This window comes from Molossus molossus, unplaced genomic scaffold (genome assembly GCF_014108415.1).
Source record: "Molossus molossus isolate mMolMol1 unplaced genomic scaffold, mMolMol1.p scaffold_m16_p_1, whole genome shotgun sequence".
Lineage (NCBI taxonomy): Eukaryota > Metazoa > Chordata > Mammalia > Chiroptera > Molossidae > Molossus > Molossus molossus.
Window position 1 is genome coordinate 232,862,906 of NW_023425344.1, and position 22,041 is coordinate 232,884,946.

At 36.5% G+C, this 22,041-nt stretch overlaps 1 protein-coding gene across 5 annotated transcripts in view; it reads right to left on the minus strand.

The window, feature by feature from the left end:
* The window catches only part of CEP128 (centrosomal protein 128), a 381,990-nt gene that overhangs the window by 264,665 nt on the left and 95,284 nt on the right, over window positions 1-22,041 (minus strand). For all 5 annotated transcript variants that reach the window (XR_004961115.1, XM_036274522.1, XM_036274511.1 and 2 more), the window contains 3 exons: window positions 19,746-19,820; window positions 18,022-18,154; window positions 10,124-10,275 (listed from right to left, as the gene is read on the minus strand). Coding sequence is in view for 4 of the 5 variants with exons in the window: in XM_036274522.1 (XP_036130415.1) it covers window positions 10,124-10,275; window positions 18,022-18,154; window positions 19,746-19,820 (360 nt within the window). In the remaining variant the exon portion in view is untranslated. The remainder of the gene's footprint in view (window positions 1-10,123; window positions 10,276-18,021; window positions 18,155-19,745; window positions 19,821-22,041) is intronic.

Below are 22,041 nucleotides of genomic sequence, written 5' to 3' on the forward strand. Positions count from 1 at the left end.
ACTTGTATGTGGAACTTAGAGCAGTCAAAGTCATAAAGATAGAAAGTACAACAGGTGGCTGGCAGCAATGGGGGAGGGGAGAAAAGGGAGTTAGTGTTTAAGAGGTACAGTTTCAGTGGGGATGAATGGTTGTGATGGTTGCACAATAAAGTGAATATATTTAAGACCACTGAACTATGCACTTAAAAATGGTTAAGATGGTAAATTTTATGTTATGTGTATTTTATCACAATAAAAAAAATTAAAACAATAATAATCATCCATTTTTTACTCCAGTAGCCATACAAAAGGATAGCTTATTAACCAATCACTCAATAAAGTCCAAGTACACTAACACCCCCAACACAATGCCATATTCAGACAATCAAATCATGTGCCCTCTAAAACAATTTGAATTTAAGACACAGCTCCAAACCACTTTCACACCATCCAATCACACTGCCACCTGTTAAGTTCTACCTGTTAAAATTAGAATTAAGTAAAATTTTAAATGAAAATGAAAAACTCAAACACACTGACCCCATTTCAGGTGTTCAATAGGCACATATGGCTAATTTCTATTGGACAATACTGATATAAAGCATCATTTCTGAAAGACCTATTGGACAATGCTAATCTAGGGCAACCACTAATTAATATCAATATAATGACTTGATATTCTGTATAATTTTTCTTCTCCTTTGTATCTATAGGTAGGGCCCTTATTTGTTCCTAATATTGATTATGTATATTCTTTCTCTTTTTTGATTTTAAAAGTAAATTGCATAGCCCTGGCCAGTTTGGCTCAGCGGTTAGAGCGTCGGCCTGTGGTCCGGAGAGACCCGGGTTCGGTTCCCGCTAAGGGCATGTACTTCGGTTGCAGTTTGTCCCCGGCCCTGGTTGGTCGTGCGGGTGGCAGCCACTCGATGTGTCCCTTCATGTCGATGTTTCTCTCTCTCTCTCCTTCCTCTCTCTCCCTCCCACTCTATCTGTACAAAAAATGGAAAATATCCTCGGGTGAGGAAAAAAAAAAAAGTAAATTGCATAAATTTTACTTAAGTGCAAAAAAACTTTTTGTTCCCAATAAAAATAAATACTTAGGACAAGCACAATATGACTAAATATGATTCTCTGGTTACTTTGTTTTTAGTTTAGCTTAAAAGGTCTGAAAAAGTTTGTTTTATTTTAATCTTTGGTTTTAATTGTTGTCTTATCTGAAATACATACCTTATTTTTTAATAATTTATCTATAGAATATGTTGTATTTTTTTTTAATGTCAATCAAAAATAAAGATAGCATTATTAATTCCTTTCCAAACAGATACCTAGGACCCCAATACATTATTGAACAAAAAAAAAAAGTGCTTATCTCATGTGCAGTCAATATTTCGCTATTAAGTATAGTAATTGTCACAGGTTTTTAGTAGATATTCTTTTACTATTATTATTTTGTTAATTATCACCCAAGGATATTTTTTTGCATTGATTTTCAGAAAGAGTGGGAGGGAGGAAGTGAGGGGGGAGAGAGAAGAGAGAGAAAAATTAGTTGCCCCCCACATGCACTAAGACCAAGGCTGGGGAATAGAACCTAAATCCCAGGTGTATGTCCTTGACCAGAAATCAAATTCACAACCCTCTGGTCAGAGGGCCAACACTCTAACCACGGAGCCACATTGGCCAGGGGTTTACTAGATATTCGTCAGTATCAGGAAGTTTCTCTCTCTTCCTTTTTTTTTTTTTTTTTCTTTTCTTTATTGATGTTAGAGAGAGAGGAAGGGAGAGAAAGAGACATAAACATTGATGAGAGAGAACATTGACTGGCCACCTCTTGCATGCCCCTGACTAGGGATGGGGCCTACAACCTGGGCCTGTACCCTGACCGGGAATTGAACCGGCGACCTCTTGGTGCACGAGTCGACGTGCAACCACTGAGCCACACTGGCTGGGCTCCCTCTCTTCCTTTTTACTAAGAGTCTCCCTAACTATTGGATGTTGAATTTTCATAAATGTTTTACATCTGCTGAGATAATAATACGATTTTTTTTTATCCTCACCTGAGGACATTTTTGCATTTATCTTGAGGTAAAGCAGGAGGGAGAGAGAAAGGAAGAGAGAGAGAAACATCAATGTAAGAGAGACACACCAAGTGGCTGCCACCCACCTGACCCCAACTTGGGCCAGGAACAAACTGCAACTGAGGTACATGCCCTTAGCAGGAACTGAACCCGGGCCTCTCTAGTCTGCGGGCCAACTCTAACCGCTGAGCCAAACCGGCCAAGGAAATAATGCAATTTTTCTGTTACACTAATTACAAGTGTTAAAACCAACCAGGCAAAGCAAATATATATATATATGAACAATATACAAAGCTGGTGCCAGTCCTTTGTTAGATATATGTACACACTGAATATTTTTTCTTAGTGTGGCTGGGTTGCTTTTCATTTTCCTAATGATGCCACTGTAAAGCACAAACTTTAAACTTTGTTAAAGTCCAATTTATAATTATTTTGTTTATGATTCACTCATGTTTTTGGTGTCCTAGTTTAAAAAAAAAAAATCTTTGTTTATCCAATGTTGTGAAAATTTTCTCATTTTTTAGATGTTAACTTTTTCAATTGTTTCATTTTTTACCCAATATTAGTTATATATTCATTACTGATCTTTCAGTGGTTACCCTAGAGATTACGGCTTGCAACCTTGATTTATTAACATATAATGTAGATTAGTAATTTAATAACTTCTTTCATCTTAGAACTAAGAACCTGAAAAGTATTTCAACTCAATATACAACTTTCCAAATTAAGCAGTATTGATGTAATGTCAGTTTTATAAATAATTTAAATTAAATAAAACATTATTATACTGTGCTTGTCAATATTTATTTAGACTTTTCCCAAATTTTACCCCATATATTGGTCTCCATTCCCCGTTGATCTTTGTTCTCTCTTTCACCTTCAAAAAAATCACCTTTAGCATTTTCCTTACTGCAGTTCTGTTAAAACTAAATTCATCTGTTTTTGCTGTCTGGAACTATCTTACTTCACCTTCATTTTTGAAGGATATTTTCATTGGATATGGATCTAGGTTGGCATTATTTTCTTTTAACACTTTGAAGATACCTTTCTGCTCTAGTTTCCATTTTGATCTTTTAAGGTAATGTGTCTTCTTCCCCTTCTAGCTGCATTTCTTTCTCTCTGGTTTTACTAATTTCACTGTGGCATGTCCAGTTGTGATTTTCATTGTATCTGTTCTGTTTGGGGTTCTCAGAACTTCTTAATGATGTGAGTTGATCTCTATTCTCTTCAGTTCTCTTGCTTCTGCACCACTCTCTGTTTGGCATTTAGGACTTCAGTTACATACACATTAGAACTTCAGACCTTTTCACAACGTCTCACATAACTATTACAAGCTTTTCTGTACAGCAGGCCCTCAAATGCCATCATTTTTTTCAACATATTTTGTTATAATGTTGATGAGATGCTGGGGGAACTTAACTCTTATTTATATCAATTAGCCTATGATAAAAATTGATTTCATTATATATTGTTTCACTTAAAGTTACAGAAAATATTAATGACATGAATTGAGGTAAGTTCTTACTGTATTTTCCATCTTTTTGTCTCTCTGTGATTCAGAGCGGATATTTTCTTCTAATCAGTACTCTATTTCTCCCAGAGAGTAAGACTTTCAGAATGACTATAAGGAGCGCAAAATACCCTATTTTCAGCAAAACAACCATTTAACTGGTAACAATTATTTAAATAATAAAAATCATTTGACACATCTGGAAATTGTCCTAATGGCACAGAACAAATGGAGAAATAGTTATTTAAGAAAATCTATTAAATCTTGGTAAGAATGAGAGTCTATGGCATCTAAGCTACAACCTTTTCCCATATTCCCCTCCCCACTCAGTGTGACTGAAACAATACTCCAACCAGGTATAGCCTGGAAGACAAGATTTACTCTATGCCCAGCTCCTAGTCTAAGGCTATAGATTTCCCCCATAGAGAAGCTAGAGCCCCAGATTAGTGTTGTGGAAGCTCTATTTCAAGCAAGCACAGTCAAAAGTCGGAGGTTTCCTTCTTCCAACAAGCCCCACCTGTTGGAAGGGCAAAAGGCATAGTAGGTCTAGATTACCCTGCCCCAATTCACTCACAGTGAAGATTCCATAAGAGAAAGGGCAAGTTGAGAAGGTCAGAGACTACCATCTGCACCCAGCACCACATCTGAAGAGCTGGAGTGTCCTCCAAAGGGAAGAGTCAGTGCAGTGATGCAGAAAGAGAGGTGGTCATACAAACTGAGAAGAGCTCAATAACTATGCCTAAGGGGATCGACTTTCTTTGTAACAGAGCATAAGGAAATCCATGCCTAAGGCTGATATCAAAAACAATAGAGATCTTGGTGTTAAACAGGTCAGAAGTTGGTAATTTCCACAGTACTAGTAGCAACAAGTGAAATGATAGATCAGCTATCATTTTAATGGAAGAAAATCAAGGAAAGAGACAGCTAATAAGAGCCCTCCTGGGATCAGATAACACCGAAAGACTGGTAACACCCTACCCCAGAAAATAAACCCAAGTTTAATTGAATTAGACTGTGAAGCAATTTATACCCCAGGGCACTGTCAAAAATAAAAAAGAGCAATAAGCAAGCAATTAGCAGAGAGGCTAAAAGCAAGATGAGCTATCAACAGACTCAGACTAGCCAGAGGCTTGCTTAATTGGGAGATGTGGGAACTAGACAATCAAAGAGAATCCAGCTAAACCATAACCATCCCTGGTGGCCATGGGGACTGCACAGACCCAAAACTGCCCCCTCTAAGAAGTGACTGTACACTGCAGGGGGAAACGGCTTTCACTAAACTACTCCAGCCAATTCACTAAACTAAAAAAAAAAATGGCAAACAATAAATCCCAGAAAATGAGGAGTGAATCAGTATCCAGATTCCATGCACTCTATTGTATTACCAGGAAGACCTCTTCTCCACTAGATTTTACAATTTTAACTTTTCTATAAAGTTTTGCTACCAGTATTTGTTTTCTTTATAATATAATCTGTTTAAAATCTGATTAAGATTTACTTAGTACCCAGATAATACTTTATTTTACAACATGCACCTGGATAAAGAAGAGATTATTAAGATAAAGAGACGTGTCAGACAGGGTCATTAAGACAACTAAGACCACAGGTTTTTAAGAAGGGTTTTAAAGTAGTATTGAATGGGGCATTATTGCATAGTAAAGTGGCCAGCTTTATATAAAAAAATTCAAGACTCAAAAGAGTTTAACCTAAAAACATGTTGAAAAAAAACTTTCTTCAGTTTCTACTGTACTAATAAAAAGAAAAAAGTTATCTATTTCCATTTCAGTTTTTCACTACCCTTTCTCTTCTTAAAAGTAAATTCTGGCATTAAGTCCCAAGTTTATGCTAATGAATAATCCTGTCAGTTGTCACTCAATTATCACTTTCAACAATTAAAATAAATTATGTACAGCACCTTGCTTTTCTTTCTTTCTTTCTTTGAAGTTCTTCATTGAATTTAAAAGTCAAATCTTTTTTACAAGAAGAATAAATTGATGGAAGATGGAGGCTGAGATTAAATCAGGGGGAATCATTGATCAAGGATGCTTGAAATTCTTATGAATACAAATAGCCTATCAAGGTTAATGAGGTTCAACTCAAGTTTCCAAGAAGAAAGAAAAAAAAAAAATGCACTTAGTATTTTTTATGCATGTAGAGATTTAAAACCTTAGGTACAATTTGAAAGGTAAATTATGCAAACTCAAATGTAGCTTTCATTTGGGTTTTTTACAAGCTATTTTCACTGTTTTTCCCCAGTGTAAAATAACTGCTTAAAATATATATTCTGGATCAACAAAAACTAATGCAATTAGTGAGAAAGAGCAAAGGTTCCCTTGAATACTGACAACTCTTCGAGAAATTCATGTGCTTTTAAGGAATGACTGGACAACAGTGTTAGCTTTAAAATATAACCATAAAAATGTTCTACAGTATTTTATTTCAGTCAACAATCATTAATTCAGTGCCTAATATGAGTAAGACACTGAAAGAGGGGCACAAAGGGATATAGAGGTAAAACCTGGTTCTTAACCCACATTCATCTATGATCTGAAAAGAAGTATGTCTTTAATTCGTAAGTGGCTCCCAGAATGCCACGAGTCTGAACTGTAACATCAATGCACTCTGGTAAATGGCCCAGAGCAAAATCTGTGCACAGCAACATATCAAAAGAAAATGTAAACAGAAAGTGAGCATCAGAGTGAAAGCAGAGAAGATTGTTAGAAAAGACAAAAAAAAAGTCAGTCCAACACATTCCAGAAATAAAGACAGAATCTGTTGAAGTAAATAGGATTTCCACTTACAAGAACTCTTGTTAAAGAGAGATAGAGGGTGGGGAAACCTTACCATAGCCTTGAACAAACAGTCCTTTAGACATCATTACTCTCAGATTCTGTGCTCATCAAGCAATTTTTTTGGTTACTAATCCAGCTTTCCGAAACCTAGGTATAAAAAACTGGGAGACTGGTGCTTTGCATAGGAGGATAGTTTTTAAATGTCAGTATAGGTCTCCACAGGGTACATCAGTGAACTGGCACTCTTATACATTGCTATCCTGTGAGTTTCACTGTTAATATGAACCAGACTCCCAGATCACTTAATTCTAGACAAACTCAAGTTTCCAGATGTGAGGACAAGACCTTAATACATGATGTCTTCACTAAGGTAAGGACGTCAGAATTGAATCTGTCTTATGACAGTGCAGCTTTCTTCTGCATCTCCCTTTCTCCTTTATTTCAACCCATTTTGAAATCTTAGAGATAGAGACCCAGACTACTTTAAGACAGTGTGAGAAAGGTGCCATAAAAACACTAGTGGTGTGGGCAAAAGGATGGTTCAGAAGGAAGGATGATGACTTGCAACTGATATGACCCAAGAAGGCTTCAGAAAGAATAAGGTTTAGAATTTGCACAAAAAGAGAACATTACAGAAGCAGTGAACAACTGGAACAAAGAAAAACAGATGGGATTAAGGAAGTTTAAGAAAAAACTAAGTTGACAAGACTGTGTAGAGTTTCTGTAGGAGAGGTGTTAGAAAGTCAGGTTGAGAAAGACAATGGTCAAACAAACTATAAGAATGGCTACAATCAATAAATCAACAAATCGGTGCAGGAGAGCATATGGAGAAAAGGGCACCCTAGTGCACTGCTTGTGGGAATGCAGACTGGTGTATGCACTATGGAAAACAGTACGGAGTTTCCTCAAAATAATAAAAATAAAATTGCCCTTTGACCCAGTAATCCTACTTCTAGGAATATATCCTAAGAATCCCAAAACAATAATCAGAAAGAATATATGCACCCCTATGTTCATAATAGCACTATACACAATAGCTAAGATTTGAAAACAGCTCAAGTGCCCAACAGTAGATGAGTGGATAAAAAAGCTATGATACTTTTACACAATGGAATACTATGCAGCTGTGAAAAATAAGGATCTCTTACCCTTTGAGATGGCATAGAGGGACCTGGAGACTATTATGCTAATCAAAATAAGCCACACAGAGAAAGACAAATATCACATGATCACACTTATATGTGAAATCTAATGAAAAAAATAAACTGACAAAATAGATCCAGAGACAAGGAAGCATGGAACAGACTGATGAATCCCAGAGGGAAGAGGGGAAGGGGGTTGGGAAGAGATTAACCAAAGACATTTATGCATTGTCCATGGACCCAGACAATTGTGTGGTGAAGGTCTGAAGTGGCGCATGAGCTAGGTGGAGGGGGGCCAGGAGGGGAAAAAAAAGAGGGACATCTGTAATACTCTCAAAAATAGAGATAATTTTTTTTTAATCCTCACCTGTGGATACTTTTCCATTGATTTTCAGAGTGTGGGAGGAAGGGAGTGAGGGGGAGAGAGAGAGAGAAAGAAAGAAACATCAATGTGAGAGAGACACATTAATTGGTTGCCTCCTGCATGACCCCAACCAGGGCCGGGGATCAAACTGCAACCGAGGTACGTGCCCTTGCCCAGAAACGAACCCAAGGCTCTTTGGTCCATGGGCCAATGCTCCAACTGCTGAGCCAAACCAGCCAGGGCAAGATAAAATTTTTTAAAATGTGACTATATAACTATTCTTGGGCCTGACCAATAGTCTCATTTTGTGCACCTTATTTATATTTGGTCTCTAAAAAACAAAGAAAGAAGATTAATTTCCATTTTTTATAGAATGTATAAGGCAACACTCCAAATGACCTGAAGCTTTCTAAAAATAAAGCACAGGCTAAATGCTTTTCAATTCAATTTCAATAAAATTCCCAACTATTGGAGGATAAACTGAGTGATCCATGACTTACATCTCTCACAAAGATCATACTAGATTTCACTTGAGCATAGCTTGGGAACAAAGATATTCAATGGGCCTCCACAAGGTATGAAATATTAAAAAGCCATAATCACAAGTGCCATTTCATCTAAAATAACTGATGGAAGTTTAATTAACTTAATGATTTTATTTTTGAAAAAAACAAAATCAGGAAAAAAAAAATTAAAAACTGGTTAATGGTAATTTCTTCCAGGATGAATGATGTCTTTTTGTGATTACCATTTTCAATAGCAACTGGGAAACATTATTTCATCATCCAAAAGGAATTTGACTCAGACTTGAGACAAACTGAAAGAACTTTCTGCATCAATTTTAGACTGTCACCTGCACTGAGACGAGGACCTGTGCTGAGTTTCTGCTCACTGATGTGCCACTGGCCCCAAGAACAGTGCCTGGCACATAATAGACAGTCGTTAAGTATTTGATTTGTAAGTCATGTTCAACCTCTTTCTCCAACTGTCTTTCACTTTTAAAGATCTTTTTTCAGTTTGTTCTACAAGTGGCAAATGAAAATAAATAAACAAACAAACAATGGAAGGAATAAAGGAAGGAAACAAGGGAGGAAGGAAAGGAAGGAGGACAGACCAGCATGTGGTTATAAACAGCTTAGCAAAGGGATTTTTTTACCTTTGATATTTATTAACATAGTTTAAAGAAAAAAAAAAAAAAACACTTAATTTTGGCAAAATAACTATATTTTAAAACTTTTGTCAACAGGTTCGAAGGCTAAAATAATATCCATGAAGCAAACTTTGAAAGCCCTACAATTATAACTGCTCTAAGAATATTTCTGATAAGTAATTAGTAAACGTATAGAGTGCTTTATAAAGAATATGTCAATATTTCATTATCTTTACAATCTGAATCTTAAACCAAATCTAAAATACAGGTTCTATTGATGTACTGACAAGATGAAAGAAAAACTCAGGCTAGAGTCATATTAAATATCTCCTTTGGATGATACAAAGTTAGATGCTTTTAACACCAATTTTCTAACTTTTATTTTAATTTAGGAACTTCTTCAAATGTGGTAACTTATTACAAGTCAAACACAGCTTTGCCAATAAAAACACACACACCAAGGAGGACCGATACATATCTATTTCCAAGTGTGGCATCCATGTTTGATCTAATTTGCATAATGATAAATGAAATTAAGCCATTTCCTTTTTATGAAGTTCTTTCCTTTGATTTTTAATATTTCAGATAATTACCCCATCTGTGCTAGAAAACAAAGATGAGCAGGAAATGGTAGCTGCCCAGTTACACTTCATTCATGATTATTTCATTCACAATTATTATACAACCCTAAATTAATACAGGCATCATAACTCTACCTCATGCAGAACAGGTAGATACTTGAAAACCTTTATGGTTACAAAGAAGAAATATCAGTAATACCTTTTCGCTGTGCTTCTGCCAGTTTCACCCCCAAAATAAATGATAATTCACTGTTCCTTCAGAGAAGAACAGTCCCTTCCGTCTGTAGGAAGGGCTCGATTATTACCAGAACAAAAATATGTTCAAGTTTAACAGTTTCCTGGCTTTAAGGTCCAAATTAAAGAGAAATGACTCCATAGAAATTTCCATATATAAGCAGTCATCTACCTAACTATCTATACCCAAACTAGAGTTCATAAAATATCACAATCTGCACATGAAAATTTCATTAAGCACTTCTATGAAACAACACTAAGGTCCTTTGACTATGGCTTAAAAATAGCAAAGTCACCTCGACTTGTGCTGCCAAATGTGCTTTCTCCTTGTCTTTTCGCTCCATGCACCGTTTCGCTTCTTCTAACTCAGAGGCCATGGCACTGAAGTTCAGCTGCACTCTCAAATCTGACATCTGCTTCTCCAGATCCTCTCTGTCCCGCTCGACGCCTTCAAAGAGAAAATGTAAAGCTTGATGGTTGCTCTTTACTCACAGAAGAATGTACTTTCAAATGGTGCAAAGCCTTGATGTTTTAATATTCCGGCTAACATAATCTACTTATTAGCACTGTCACTCAACAGCATTCATAATTTGCCAGTCTGTTGTTTCAAGTCTCATGCCGTTTTCTACAACATTATTCTACTTTGATACTAAAACCTAAAATGTTATCTGATTTCTAGTACAATTTATTTCAGGAAAATCCTACACACTTATCCCCTTTAACTTTCCTTATATCCCCACATTAGCTTCAAAGTCTAACAAATATTCTGAAAGAATTTTCAACTAAGCTACTCCCAACTGAAGTTAGTGAAGTGTACTCAACAAATGCTGTTCCTGCAGTATAAACACATGATGCCGTTAAAACTCTGATCGCGCATGACCACTAACTTACTGATTCTGGGCCACTACAAAATGATGTCACTGAACAGTACAACTGACTTAGTATTTAACTCGACATGAGACACTTGGTCTGTGATGCACAGTGCACTCTAATAGCAGCTTCTTCAGAGATAAATAACACAAAAACCCACTCTCAATGAGCTTGCACTCCGAGCATAGAAACAAGACATAAAGTACTTCCTTGAATCTAACATGTCAAAATTTGGAACATATGAATTTAAAACCGCTGTTTTTCCAGTAGTTTCCTTTCCAGAAAAGGAAAGATGGAAAGAAACACTACCAAATCAAATTTATGGATCATTTATAAGACACACTCCAATTTTAGAAATATCAGAGAGTTTCAAATAGACATATCTAAGTGTCTAAAATATCAAATGTACCTTGGATGGAAGGTACACAGGCATTTTAGTAGCAAGATAAGAACACTGACAAATACTACAAAGATATTCCTATAAAGCATAATGGTTATCATACAGAAATAGTTTTATGTAGTAACACACATGAGGGAGGGAAAGGGGGGTCGGCAGGGAGTTGATGCACTGCTAGGAAGCTTAGAATTTATCCTATAGACTAGGAATTAGCAACCATTTTCTGTAAAGGGTCAGGTAGCAAATATTTTAGCCACAGACCTCTATTACAACTACTCACCTCTGCCACTGTATTGCAAAAGTAACGTACATAGTGCATAAATGATTGGGAGTAGCTGTCTTCCAATAAAGTTTACTTACAAAAGTCTAGATTTGGCCCATAGGCCATACTCTTCCCACCCCTACTTGGTCTATAACCTAAAAATATACATATTTGTTTAAGTTTAAATGTATTTACTCATTTTATAAATATATGTATTCATTCATTTTATAAATGTTTTATCTCAATATATATGTATATGTGTACAAATAGGTATCTCCATAATATATATCTATTTACATATAGATGTTCCATAATATAAATAACATTAATATGTATACTATTAGTATGAATATATATTATATAAAATATGGAGGTAACAGATATGAATACATATATAAATACATACATATATGTATATTTTATTAAGTGTATATATATTTGATGTGGAGACATAATATTTTGCTATGTATCATAATATAGATGCATATACAAATTAGCATGGCTATATATAAAAAATACAGATATATACACATACCTGCATATATAAGAAACATTAACAAAATTAAAATACTTAAAACACACGGTAGAAAATATAAATAATGTCACAAACACTCGCCTTCCATATCAGAGGATTTTCTCATACACTCCGTTTTCAAACACTTGCTGCAAACAGTGATGGGTTAGTAAAGGACAGCATTTAAGAGCTCAATTCAGGGAGAAAAAGATTTGGGTCTACTACTTCCCACAAATGTGACCTTAGGCAAGGTACTCAATCCCTCTGTTCCTCAGTCTTTTTTTTAATCATTAAAATAGAAACAAAAATAGTACTTTTCTCATAGAGTAGTTGTAAGAACAAAAGGAGACAATGCAAAATCAGTAGCATAATATCTTGTATGTCATTAGAAAAAAATAAATTATGAGAGGTTTTAATCAAGAGAGTAAACTGAATGGTCTGTGTCTTAGAATAGAAGACAGATTACAGAAGAACTAGAGTGAGACAAGTTAAGAGGGTAATTTAGATGAGATAAAGCATGCCTACACTGGGGTAGTGAGAATAAAAAAGCAGGTAGGAAAAATTCAAGAGATCTCAAGATCTATAAATAGACAGAGTACCAGGACAAATTGGATGGAAGGCAGAAGGAATAAATTTTAAAAAATTTTTGATGCTATCAATTTAGATAGAAAATAAAAACAGGTTTTGAGGAAAGATTTATGGATTCAGATTTATATCTGTTGACTGAGCAACTGTGGACAGCATAGAGAGATGTCCATGAGCAGCTCCATCTGGAGGGCTGAAGCATAGGAGACTGAGTGGAGCCAGATTTAGGGATCATCATTTACAGGTGACAGTAAAGCATAAGATTAAATAACAATCTCTACAGAGAAGTAATAAGTAAGAAAAGCCACAAATAGGATTCTAGACATCAGCATCTAACGCACCAACTATGAACAAGGGGCAAAGATTTGAGCGGAAGGAAGGAAGACGACCGAAGCAGAAGGACCAGGAACGAGGAGGAACACTGAAGTCAGGCAAGAGTCCACAGAGGAAGAGCAAGGTCCAGAAAGATAACTAGTGATGAGATTCCTCTCAGTCTGACAGCGGAGAACGTCAGTAAACTAAGCAGAGTCCATTTTAGAAGAAAGGAAGAAGTTTTTTGTAGTGGGTTGGGGAACAAACAACAGCCAGAGTGTGACAATGAGTGTCATTTCTTATGTACAATAAAAATTAAAAAAATAATACAAGTATTTCATAAAAATGAAAATTCTAGAATAGTTAAAAGAAGGTGAAGAAGTCCATTATCACATTAATAAGAAAGCTTAATTTTTTAAAACCTGGTAAATAGTTTTAAAAAGTGAGATTCTTCTAGTTCTCAAAGACTTACACCAAAAATAACTAAAATGAATGAGGAAACAAAACATATAACAAATGTCTTTTTCCAAACAAAATCAGAGTTCCTATGTGCATCATTATGAAAATTTGGTGAATAATCTAACACCTTAGGATTGTACTTTTAAAAGTAAATTTTAATAAAGTTAATGTTGAAATATATTTCAATTATAACATCACACAAGACTTAAGTGACCTTGATGGCATGAAAATATGTCAAGATAGGTATGTTACAGTCTGCCATCCATTGAAGATTTTCTGGCAATGTGTAAACTCTAACACGAGCAACATACTGAGTTATGTAGGAGGATCTGGGAAAATATCTCCCTTTACTGACTTTAATAGTACAGCAAATACTTACAAGAGTTTCTCCACTAAGTTAGGCATTGAAATAGGAAGACCCATTATTAATGTAATTTATAAGCTGAACAATCAGGATTAGTGTATTAGAAACCATTATAAAATATCAATATCACTATTTCTGTTAAGCCTGAACTTTCAAAGAGAAATACAGCCAGAATCATTACCTCTGCTAACCAAAAAGCTATTCTCACACTCCTCAAACACAAAGCATTCCTAATTCACCTAAAACAAAGCCAGTCATGAGTATTTGTGCAATGTGATTAATTTTTGTCACCAATCTCCAGATTAAAAAAGAAGATAGATCTTAATTTTGATTGTTTGTACATATTAAAAATTAGGATAAGAGAAAGTTAAAAAACACAGAGAGACATTTTATTTATTTATTTATTTATTTTTTAATCCTCACCCGAGGACATTTTTGCATTTTTTGTTCAGACAGAGCAGGGGGGAGAGAGAGGAAGAGAGAGAGAGGGAAGGATCGATGTGAAGGGACACATCGAGTGGTTGCTACCCGCACGACCAACCAGGGCCGGGGACAAACTGCAACCGAGGTACGTGCCCTTAGCGGGAACCGAACCCGGGTCTCTCTGTACCGCAGGCCAACGCTCTAACCGCTGAGCCAAACCGGCCAGGGCCAGAGAAGCATTTTAAATTTAAGTACAAATACACAGACACACACACAAAAACACACATATTTAGGCACAGATACAGGAAGCTGGAAGAAACACCATTACTGGCTTTGCTCCATGACATAAACAGGTCTGACAACAGAAGTCAGTTCAAAATTCAAGCAGAGAAGACATTAACACTGATATAAAATACAGTAACAAGTGAAATTCGCAATTAAAAACACAACACCATTTACATTTACATCCAAAAGAAGGAAATACATATGTATAAATTTAACAAAATGTATATGAGGAAAACTACAAAACTCTGATGAAAGAAATCAAAGATGAACAAAATAAATGGAGGGATATTCCCTGTGATGGATAGAAAGACTCAATATTGTCAAAGTATCAGTTCTTCCCAACCTAATCTATAGATTCAGTGCAATCCCAATCAAAATTCCAGCAAGTTATTTTGCAGATATCAACAAACTGACTAAAGTTATATGGAGATCACAGGATTCAGAACAGGCAATACAATAGTTAAAGACAAAAACAAAGCTAGAGGACTGACGCTATCCAACTTCAAGATTACCGTAAAGCCACAGTAATCAAAACAGTGTGGTACTGGTGAAAAAATAGATCAGTGGAATAGAATAGGCAGCCCAGAAATAGACCTACATAAAAAGTCAACTGATCTTTAACAATTAAGGAAAAGCAACACAATAAAGGTAGGTTTTCAAAAAATGGTGCTAAAACAACTGGATACCCACATACGAAAATAGGAATTTAGACTTACACCTTACACAAAAAATAATTCAAAATGAATCACAGATCTAAATGTAAAACACAAAATTATAAAATACTTTGAAGATAGGAAAAAAATTTGGGTGACCTTGGGTTTAGTGATAACTTTTTAGATACAACACCAAAGACACAATCCATAAAAGAAATAATTGATAAACTGGACTTTATTAAAATTAAAATTTGCAGGCCGGCCAGTGTGGCTTAGTTGAGCGTCATCCCATGGACTGAAAGGTCTCCAGTTCGATTCCCGATCAGGGCACATGTCCAGGCTCGATCCCCAGTAGGGGGCATGCAGGAGACGGCCAATAGATGTTTCTCTCTCACATCAATTCTACGGCTCTCTTCCTTCCTCTCTAAGAAATCAATAAAAACATATAAGAAAATTAAATTAAAAATTTCAGCTCTGTGCCCTGACCAAATGCTCAGTTGATTGGGGCATCATCTGGTATACCAGAGGTTGTGGGTTCAATTCCTGGTCAGGGAACATTCCTTGGTTGCAGGTTCAACCCCCAGTTGGGGTGTGTACAGGAGGCAACTGATAAATGTTTCTCTATCACATCGGTATTTCACTCTCTCTCTATCTTCCTCTCTCTCTAAAATCAATAAAAAAATATATCCTGGGCCCTGGTCGGTTTGGCTCAGCGGTTAGAGCGTCCGCCTGCGGTCCGGAGAGACCCGGGTTCGGTTCCCACTAAGGGCATGTACCTCGGTTGCAGTTTGTCCCCGGCCCTGGTTGGTCGTGCCGGTGGCAGCCACTCGATGTGTCCCTTTCACATCGATGTTTCCCTCTCTCTCTCTTCCTCTCTCTCCCTCCCACTCTGTCTGTACAAAAAATGGAAAAATGTCCTCGGATGAGGATTAAAAAAAAAATATCTATCTATCTATCTATCTATCTATCTATCTATCTATCTATCTATCTCCTGGGGTAATGACTTAAAATAGTTTTTTTTTTTTCCAGTTCTCAAAAAATTGTCAAGAGAACCCGGTCGATGTGGCTCAGTGGTTGAGCATCGACCCATGCACCAAGAGGTCACCAGTTCGATTCTCAGTAAGGGCACATGCCCAGGTTGTGGGCCCAATCCCCAGTGGGGGACATGCCAGGAGGTGGTCAATTGATGTTCTCTCACATCAATGGTTCTATCTCTCTCGCCCTCTCTATTCCTTTCTCTCTAAAATCAATAAAGAAAAAGAAAAAATTAAAAAAAAAAAGATGCTCTACATAATATGTTATCAGAGAAATTCAAATTAAAACAACAATTAGACACCACTACACATCTATTAGAATGACCAAAATCCAGAAAACTGACAACAGCAATTGTTCACAGGAAAGTGGAACAATAAGAATTCTAATTGCTGCCCTGGCCGGTTTGGCTCAGGGGTTAGAGCGTCGGCCTGCGGTCCCGAGAGACCCGGGTTCAGTTCCCGCTAAGGGCATGTACCTCGGTTGCAGTTTGTCCCCGGCCCTGGTTGGTTGTGCGGGTGGCAGCCACTCGATGTGTCCCTTTCACATTGATGTTTCTCTCTCTCTTCCTCTCTCCCCCTCCCACTCTACCTGAACAAAAAATAGAAAAATGTCCCACTCTACCTGAACAAAAAATAGAAAAATGTCCTCAGGTGAGGATAAAAAAAAAAAAAGAATTCTAATTGCTAGTGGGAATGGAAAATGGTACCACCACTTTGAAAGACGGTTTGAAAGATTCTTGCAAAACTAAAAATACTCCTATACTAGACGATCCAGCAATCACACTCTTAGGTATTTACTCAAAGAAGATGACAACATGTCCACACAAAAATCTGCACACAGATATTGTTTACTCATAATTGCCAAAACTAGGAAGCAACCAAGATGGCCTTCAGTAGGTAAATGGATAAACGGTGGTACATTCATGTTTAAAAGAAGAGGAGAGAGAGAGCTACCAAGTAATCAAAATACATAAAGAAAACTTAAAGGCATATTATTAAGTAAAAGAAACCAATCTGAAAAATTATATACTGTATGATTCCAAGTATATGAGAATCTGGAAAAGCAAAACTATGGAGACAGTAGAAAGACACGTCGTCAAGTGTTAAGGGGCAGAGAGAGATGAATACATGGAATACAGAGGATTTTCAGGGCAGGGAAACTACTCTCTGATACTATAATAGAGGATAGTATCATCATATATTTGTCTAATCCCATAGAATACACAACACCAAGAATGAATCCTAATGTGAACTATGGACTTTGGATAACAATGATGGATCAGTGTAGGTGCCTCATTTATAACAAACATATCACTCTTGGGGGAATGTGGATATAAGGGAGGCTATGTACATGTGGGAGCAGAGGGTATATGGGAAAAATCTCTGTACCTTTCGCTCAATATTGCTATAAACACAAAACTAAAAAATAAAGTCTGTTTTAAAAATATTGGATGCTACATTATTGACTTGTTTGAAAACCTTGTGGTAGATCAAGAAATAGATAAGGTACCTTGACAGGGTAGCTCATTTGGTTAGAGTGTGGTTCAGATATGTGAATGTTGTAGGTTCGATCCCTGGTCATAAAAAAGTGAGCCAAGAAGCCCTGGCCGATTTGGCTCAGTGGTTAGAGCGTCGGCCTGCAGTCCAGAGGCCGGGTTCGGTTCCTGCTAAGGGCACGTACCTCGGTTGCATGTACCCCTGGTCCTGGATGGGTAGTGTGGTAGGCAGCCACTCGATGCAACCCTTTCACATCTGTGTTTCTCTCTCTCTCTCTTCCTCTCTCTCCCTCCCATTCTATCTGAACAAAAAATGGAAAAATGTCCTCGGGTAAGGATTAAAAAAAAAAAGTGAGCAATGAATGAAAAAATAAGTGAAACAACAAGCTGATGCTTCTCTCTCTTTCTGTCTTTCAAATCAATTTAAAAAGAAAAGAAATAGATAACAAAAGCGAACATAAGAAATGCAATTCTAAAAATGGGAAGTATTTAAGAAAGATTAAAAAAAAACAACCTCATATTTACAAATCAGAATTATACCTCTCCTAAACCTCCGGTCATCTCCTTGTTCATCCTGATGGCTTGACTGTTGCTTGGAAATCTGAGAGACCTGATGCTGCAAACCCTTTCGGTCACCTTCTGCCTTCATAAGTTGTGTACGGAGTTCTTCTACCTGAATACATATAGTCAAAATTAAACTTACGTAAGTTTTACAAGTAAAGAAAAAAAGAATAGTTGAACTTACAAATTGTTACAAATTATTTTCCTGGGGAAAAATTTTATTTCTACTAGGCTTCTGCAAGCAGAAACTGAAGCCAAGTTAATCCCTCTGTCATGCCAGACATATGAAATAGTCTCTTGTTCCGTTTCTTTATTCCTCCCATTCCTTCCACAAAGAATGGATGCCTTTCCCCTTCTTTGTGTCTACTGTGACAACGAATTTGACCACATTAAAAAAATCCTTTATTTGGACCTACTACCATTAACCTAAACCACCTCCAATTACATACTAGATGTTTTCATATTTTCACTTAGTTTCTTTCATGAGAACGTGGGCTACTGATTGGTAAACTCAAGAAAAATGATCACAAGTTAGCATATTTTATATCAAAGCACTACTCCAAATAAATAAGCAATAAACACGATGAAATACACTACAAACTCCTTGAGGTCAAGGACTATTTTACTTATCTCTGTACTTCTAGAGACCAGCAAATTGCTTAGCACGTACCAGGTGTGTCCCCAATGAGCATTAAACAAGTTTGCAGTGGCAAAAAGACTCAAGTCACAGTGACAACCCAAACACTGAAATCTCTTCCTTCAAAAGATGACATTATAAAGTACAAGTCAGAGTTCCAAAAAAAATCAGAGCGAAATTAAATACAAATATAAACTTCCAAAAAAGAAGGTCTGAGCTCTGCCAACATTAATTCCAGTGGACCACTGGCTGCAGAACAAAGCCAAGGAACATTTTTAAAGGTTTTGTAAAACAGGTGCTATGGTGTATTTTCAGCACTGATTGTCAAATTGTAATACTCCTTCTAAACATCTATATGATTTCTGACATCTTTGCCTACCTAGCATATTATGTAGTGAGTTATGCAACCCACGTCTCAAAACAGAGGAAGGTACAATTGAATTTTATATTCAATAAAGGCAGAGCGGTAGTTAGTTGGAAAACCGTAAGCCCTTATCCAATGTATGTAAGATGGCTATTTTAAGTTATCAAACTTTAAATATCAGAAGCACCAAACTCCCACTACAGGCTAATGGGCTGCAAAATGTTATGCTTTAAAAGTAAGCCTTAGGTTTGGTTAAAAAGGGGAAGGTAGCATCTTGAAAATGTGAATGCAAGACAATAACGCATTCAAAGAAAACTGAATATGTAAAAGTCTGTTTTGTTACTTTTTCTTTCACCCTCCAATGCCTCTTTGAGGAAAATTAAGCCCCTGGGAAAGTTTTATCTTACATATCCAGTCTTGCTTTTACATTGGTTATGCTGACAGAGATAAGTCCTAAATTGGAGCAGCCAGCAGCAAAATACATGGTCACAGTGGAAACTTGGGCTGGTGTTTTTACTAGCTTTCTCTCAATCTTCCTGAAAGAATTTCATCTTTTACTTATGTTATGTATGCTGATATACATTCCTTAGGAAAAAAGTTATTCTAGACCTAGGATTTTCCTTTCAAAAGGCATTTAACAGAGAAGGAGACTCAATCCTGATTTAATTTAAAAGCAGCTTCTCATAGCTTGTATAAACTTACCTGATGCAAAAGTGTTTCTCTGCTGCCTTCTGACTGGTTCAATAACCTTCGCGAGAGCTCCAATTCCTGCTCAAGCTACAGTTTCAAAAAGGATAAAGAAATATGTCCAATGGGACACAAGTTAAATAAATTATATGGGCACAGTTTAAGAGGAGAAAAATGGAAAAGTTTTCAGGACATATTATGAAAGTATAAATATCTCGCTACAAACACATATTAATACTTCCATTAAAATAATGTTAACTGCATAACAAAAAGTGAATCAGACCAGACTTCAAGGGGGCTGGGTTCTAGTCAGTTCCATCTCAGCGATGGCTTTGTTTAAATGTCTTTTCCTTAGGCCTCCTTTCTGTTACCTCAAAAATACGAATTTTATATTAAACAACTTCTGAGATTCCTTCCAGTTCTAAATCATTTTAGTCCAAATTCTAGGGCAATTCTGCTTTTAAATTAGTTCATGTCGTATCATATAAACTGAATTAGAATAAAAACTGCAGACACCCAATGACTCAAAGTATATTTCATCCAATTGATGATTTTATATGTTCTTATATTCCTAATATTTCCAATTTCCATAACATTCTTAAATTTTTAAATATCTAAGTTCAGCCCTAGCCAGGTGGCTCAGGTGGTTGAAGCATTGTCCTGTACACCAAAAGGCTGAGGGTTCGATTCCTGGTCAGGGCACATACCTAGGTTGCATATTTTGGTCCAGTAGGGGCACATATGGGAAGCAACTGATCGATGTTTCTGTCTTACATCAAGGTGTTTCTCTTTCTCTCTCTCTCTCTCTCTCTCTCTCTCTCTCTCTCTCTCTCCCCCCCCCCCTCTCTAAATCAATAAAAAATATGTCCTCAAGTGAGGACTAAAAAGTAAACAAACATACAAATAAATAATAAAATGTCTAAGTTCAGAATAAGACATTTAAAATTTCCTAAATAATACTGCTATTAGATAAATAACCATGAAAACGTGCCAGTTATGTGACTAAATACTCTACAAAGACTGAACTGCGCTTAGGTTATTTCAACTTGAAAAAAATTAATAGGATGTGAAGGGGAACAGAATATGCTACCCCAAAATATGCCTTTTTGACATAAGGATTACTTTGAGCTGACGGCAAGTCCCAGAAAACTGAGAAAGTTTTTACCTTCCCTTACCTGCATAAGAGACCTTAGAAAAAGGGTATAGACCAGAAAAAGAGTTATTGATTACAGAGATAAACTTCTGTATATGAAAAACTTAACTGCATAGCAGGGAAAATACTTCTTTACCAAATATTTATTCTTTTACTAGCTATACATTAGTCATTTTAAAATTGTACGTGTGGCAGGTATTGCTACCAAGGAGCTGCTGAATGAGGGAGCACTGTGGGTGAACAGTCCTGCATTTTGACCGTGGGGCAGTAACATGAATCTAGACCAGAGATGAAACTGTATAGAACTACACACGCGTGTACACACACACACTCAACACACAAATGAGTGAGTGGATCTAAAGCTGTCAATTTCCTGACTTTAATACTCAGTAACAACTGTGCAAAATGTTACCACTGAGGGGAAAGGCACATTTGACCTACTGGTAGATTTTGTTTTGCAACACCCTATGAACCTATTTCAAAGTAATTTCAATCCAGTTATGTAAATTTTTTAAATTATACATATGGTTCACAAAATACATGTCCTATTTTTTAGAAAAGTAAAGTACATGTGAAATCACAGAATCTACACAAAATATTTTCTGACATGTTCTCTTGTTTCTATGGAGATATAAAGAAGGAGGGAACCACATTCAGTCAAAATAGTTTCCAAATCTACCAAGGCCCATTTCTCATGACCCCTGGGTAAAGCCAGCTGTCTTCACCCCAAAGAGCAACCTGACAAACGCATACCGTGTTTACCACCAAGGAAGCGCGGACACATCATTTAACTTGACATTGGTTGGCAAAATAAAATAAAGGAGGTAATTTTAGATACAAAAAGCAATAGTGAAGTGAGAACATTATATCAGGGGTACACCTTCACTTTATCAGTCATTCCCTTGTGCTCATCCTTAAATTGACTCATTTACCAACTGAGAAGATGTGTCCTCTGAGTTCCTTTCTAGTTCTAACATGCTAGGCTCCACAGGGTCACAGACGAATATATGTCAAAAGTCCCTCGTGTGTAATGAGACCAGGATTTTTCCTCTAGACTGCTAACTATGACTGTCTCCTATAATGAAAACAAATACATTGTAAACGCCCAGCCTTTAAACAACAGGTCTTGCCTAAGCCCGCAGCAAAGGCCAGCTCTTT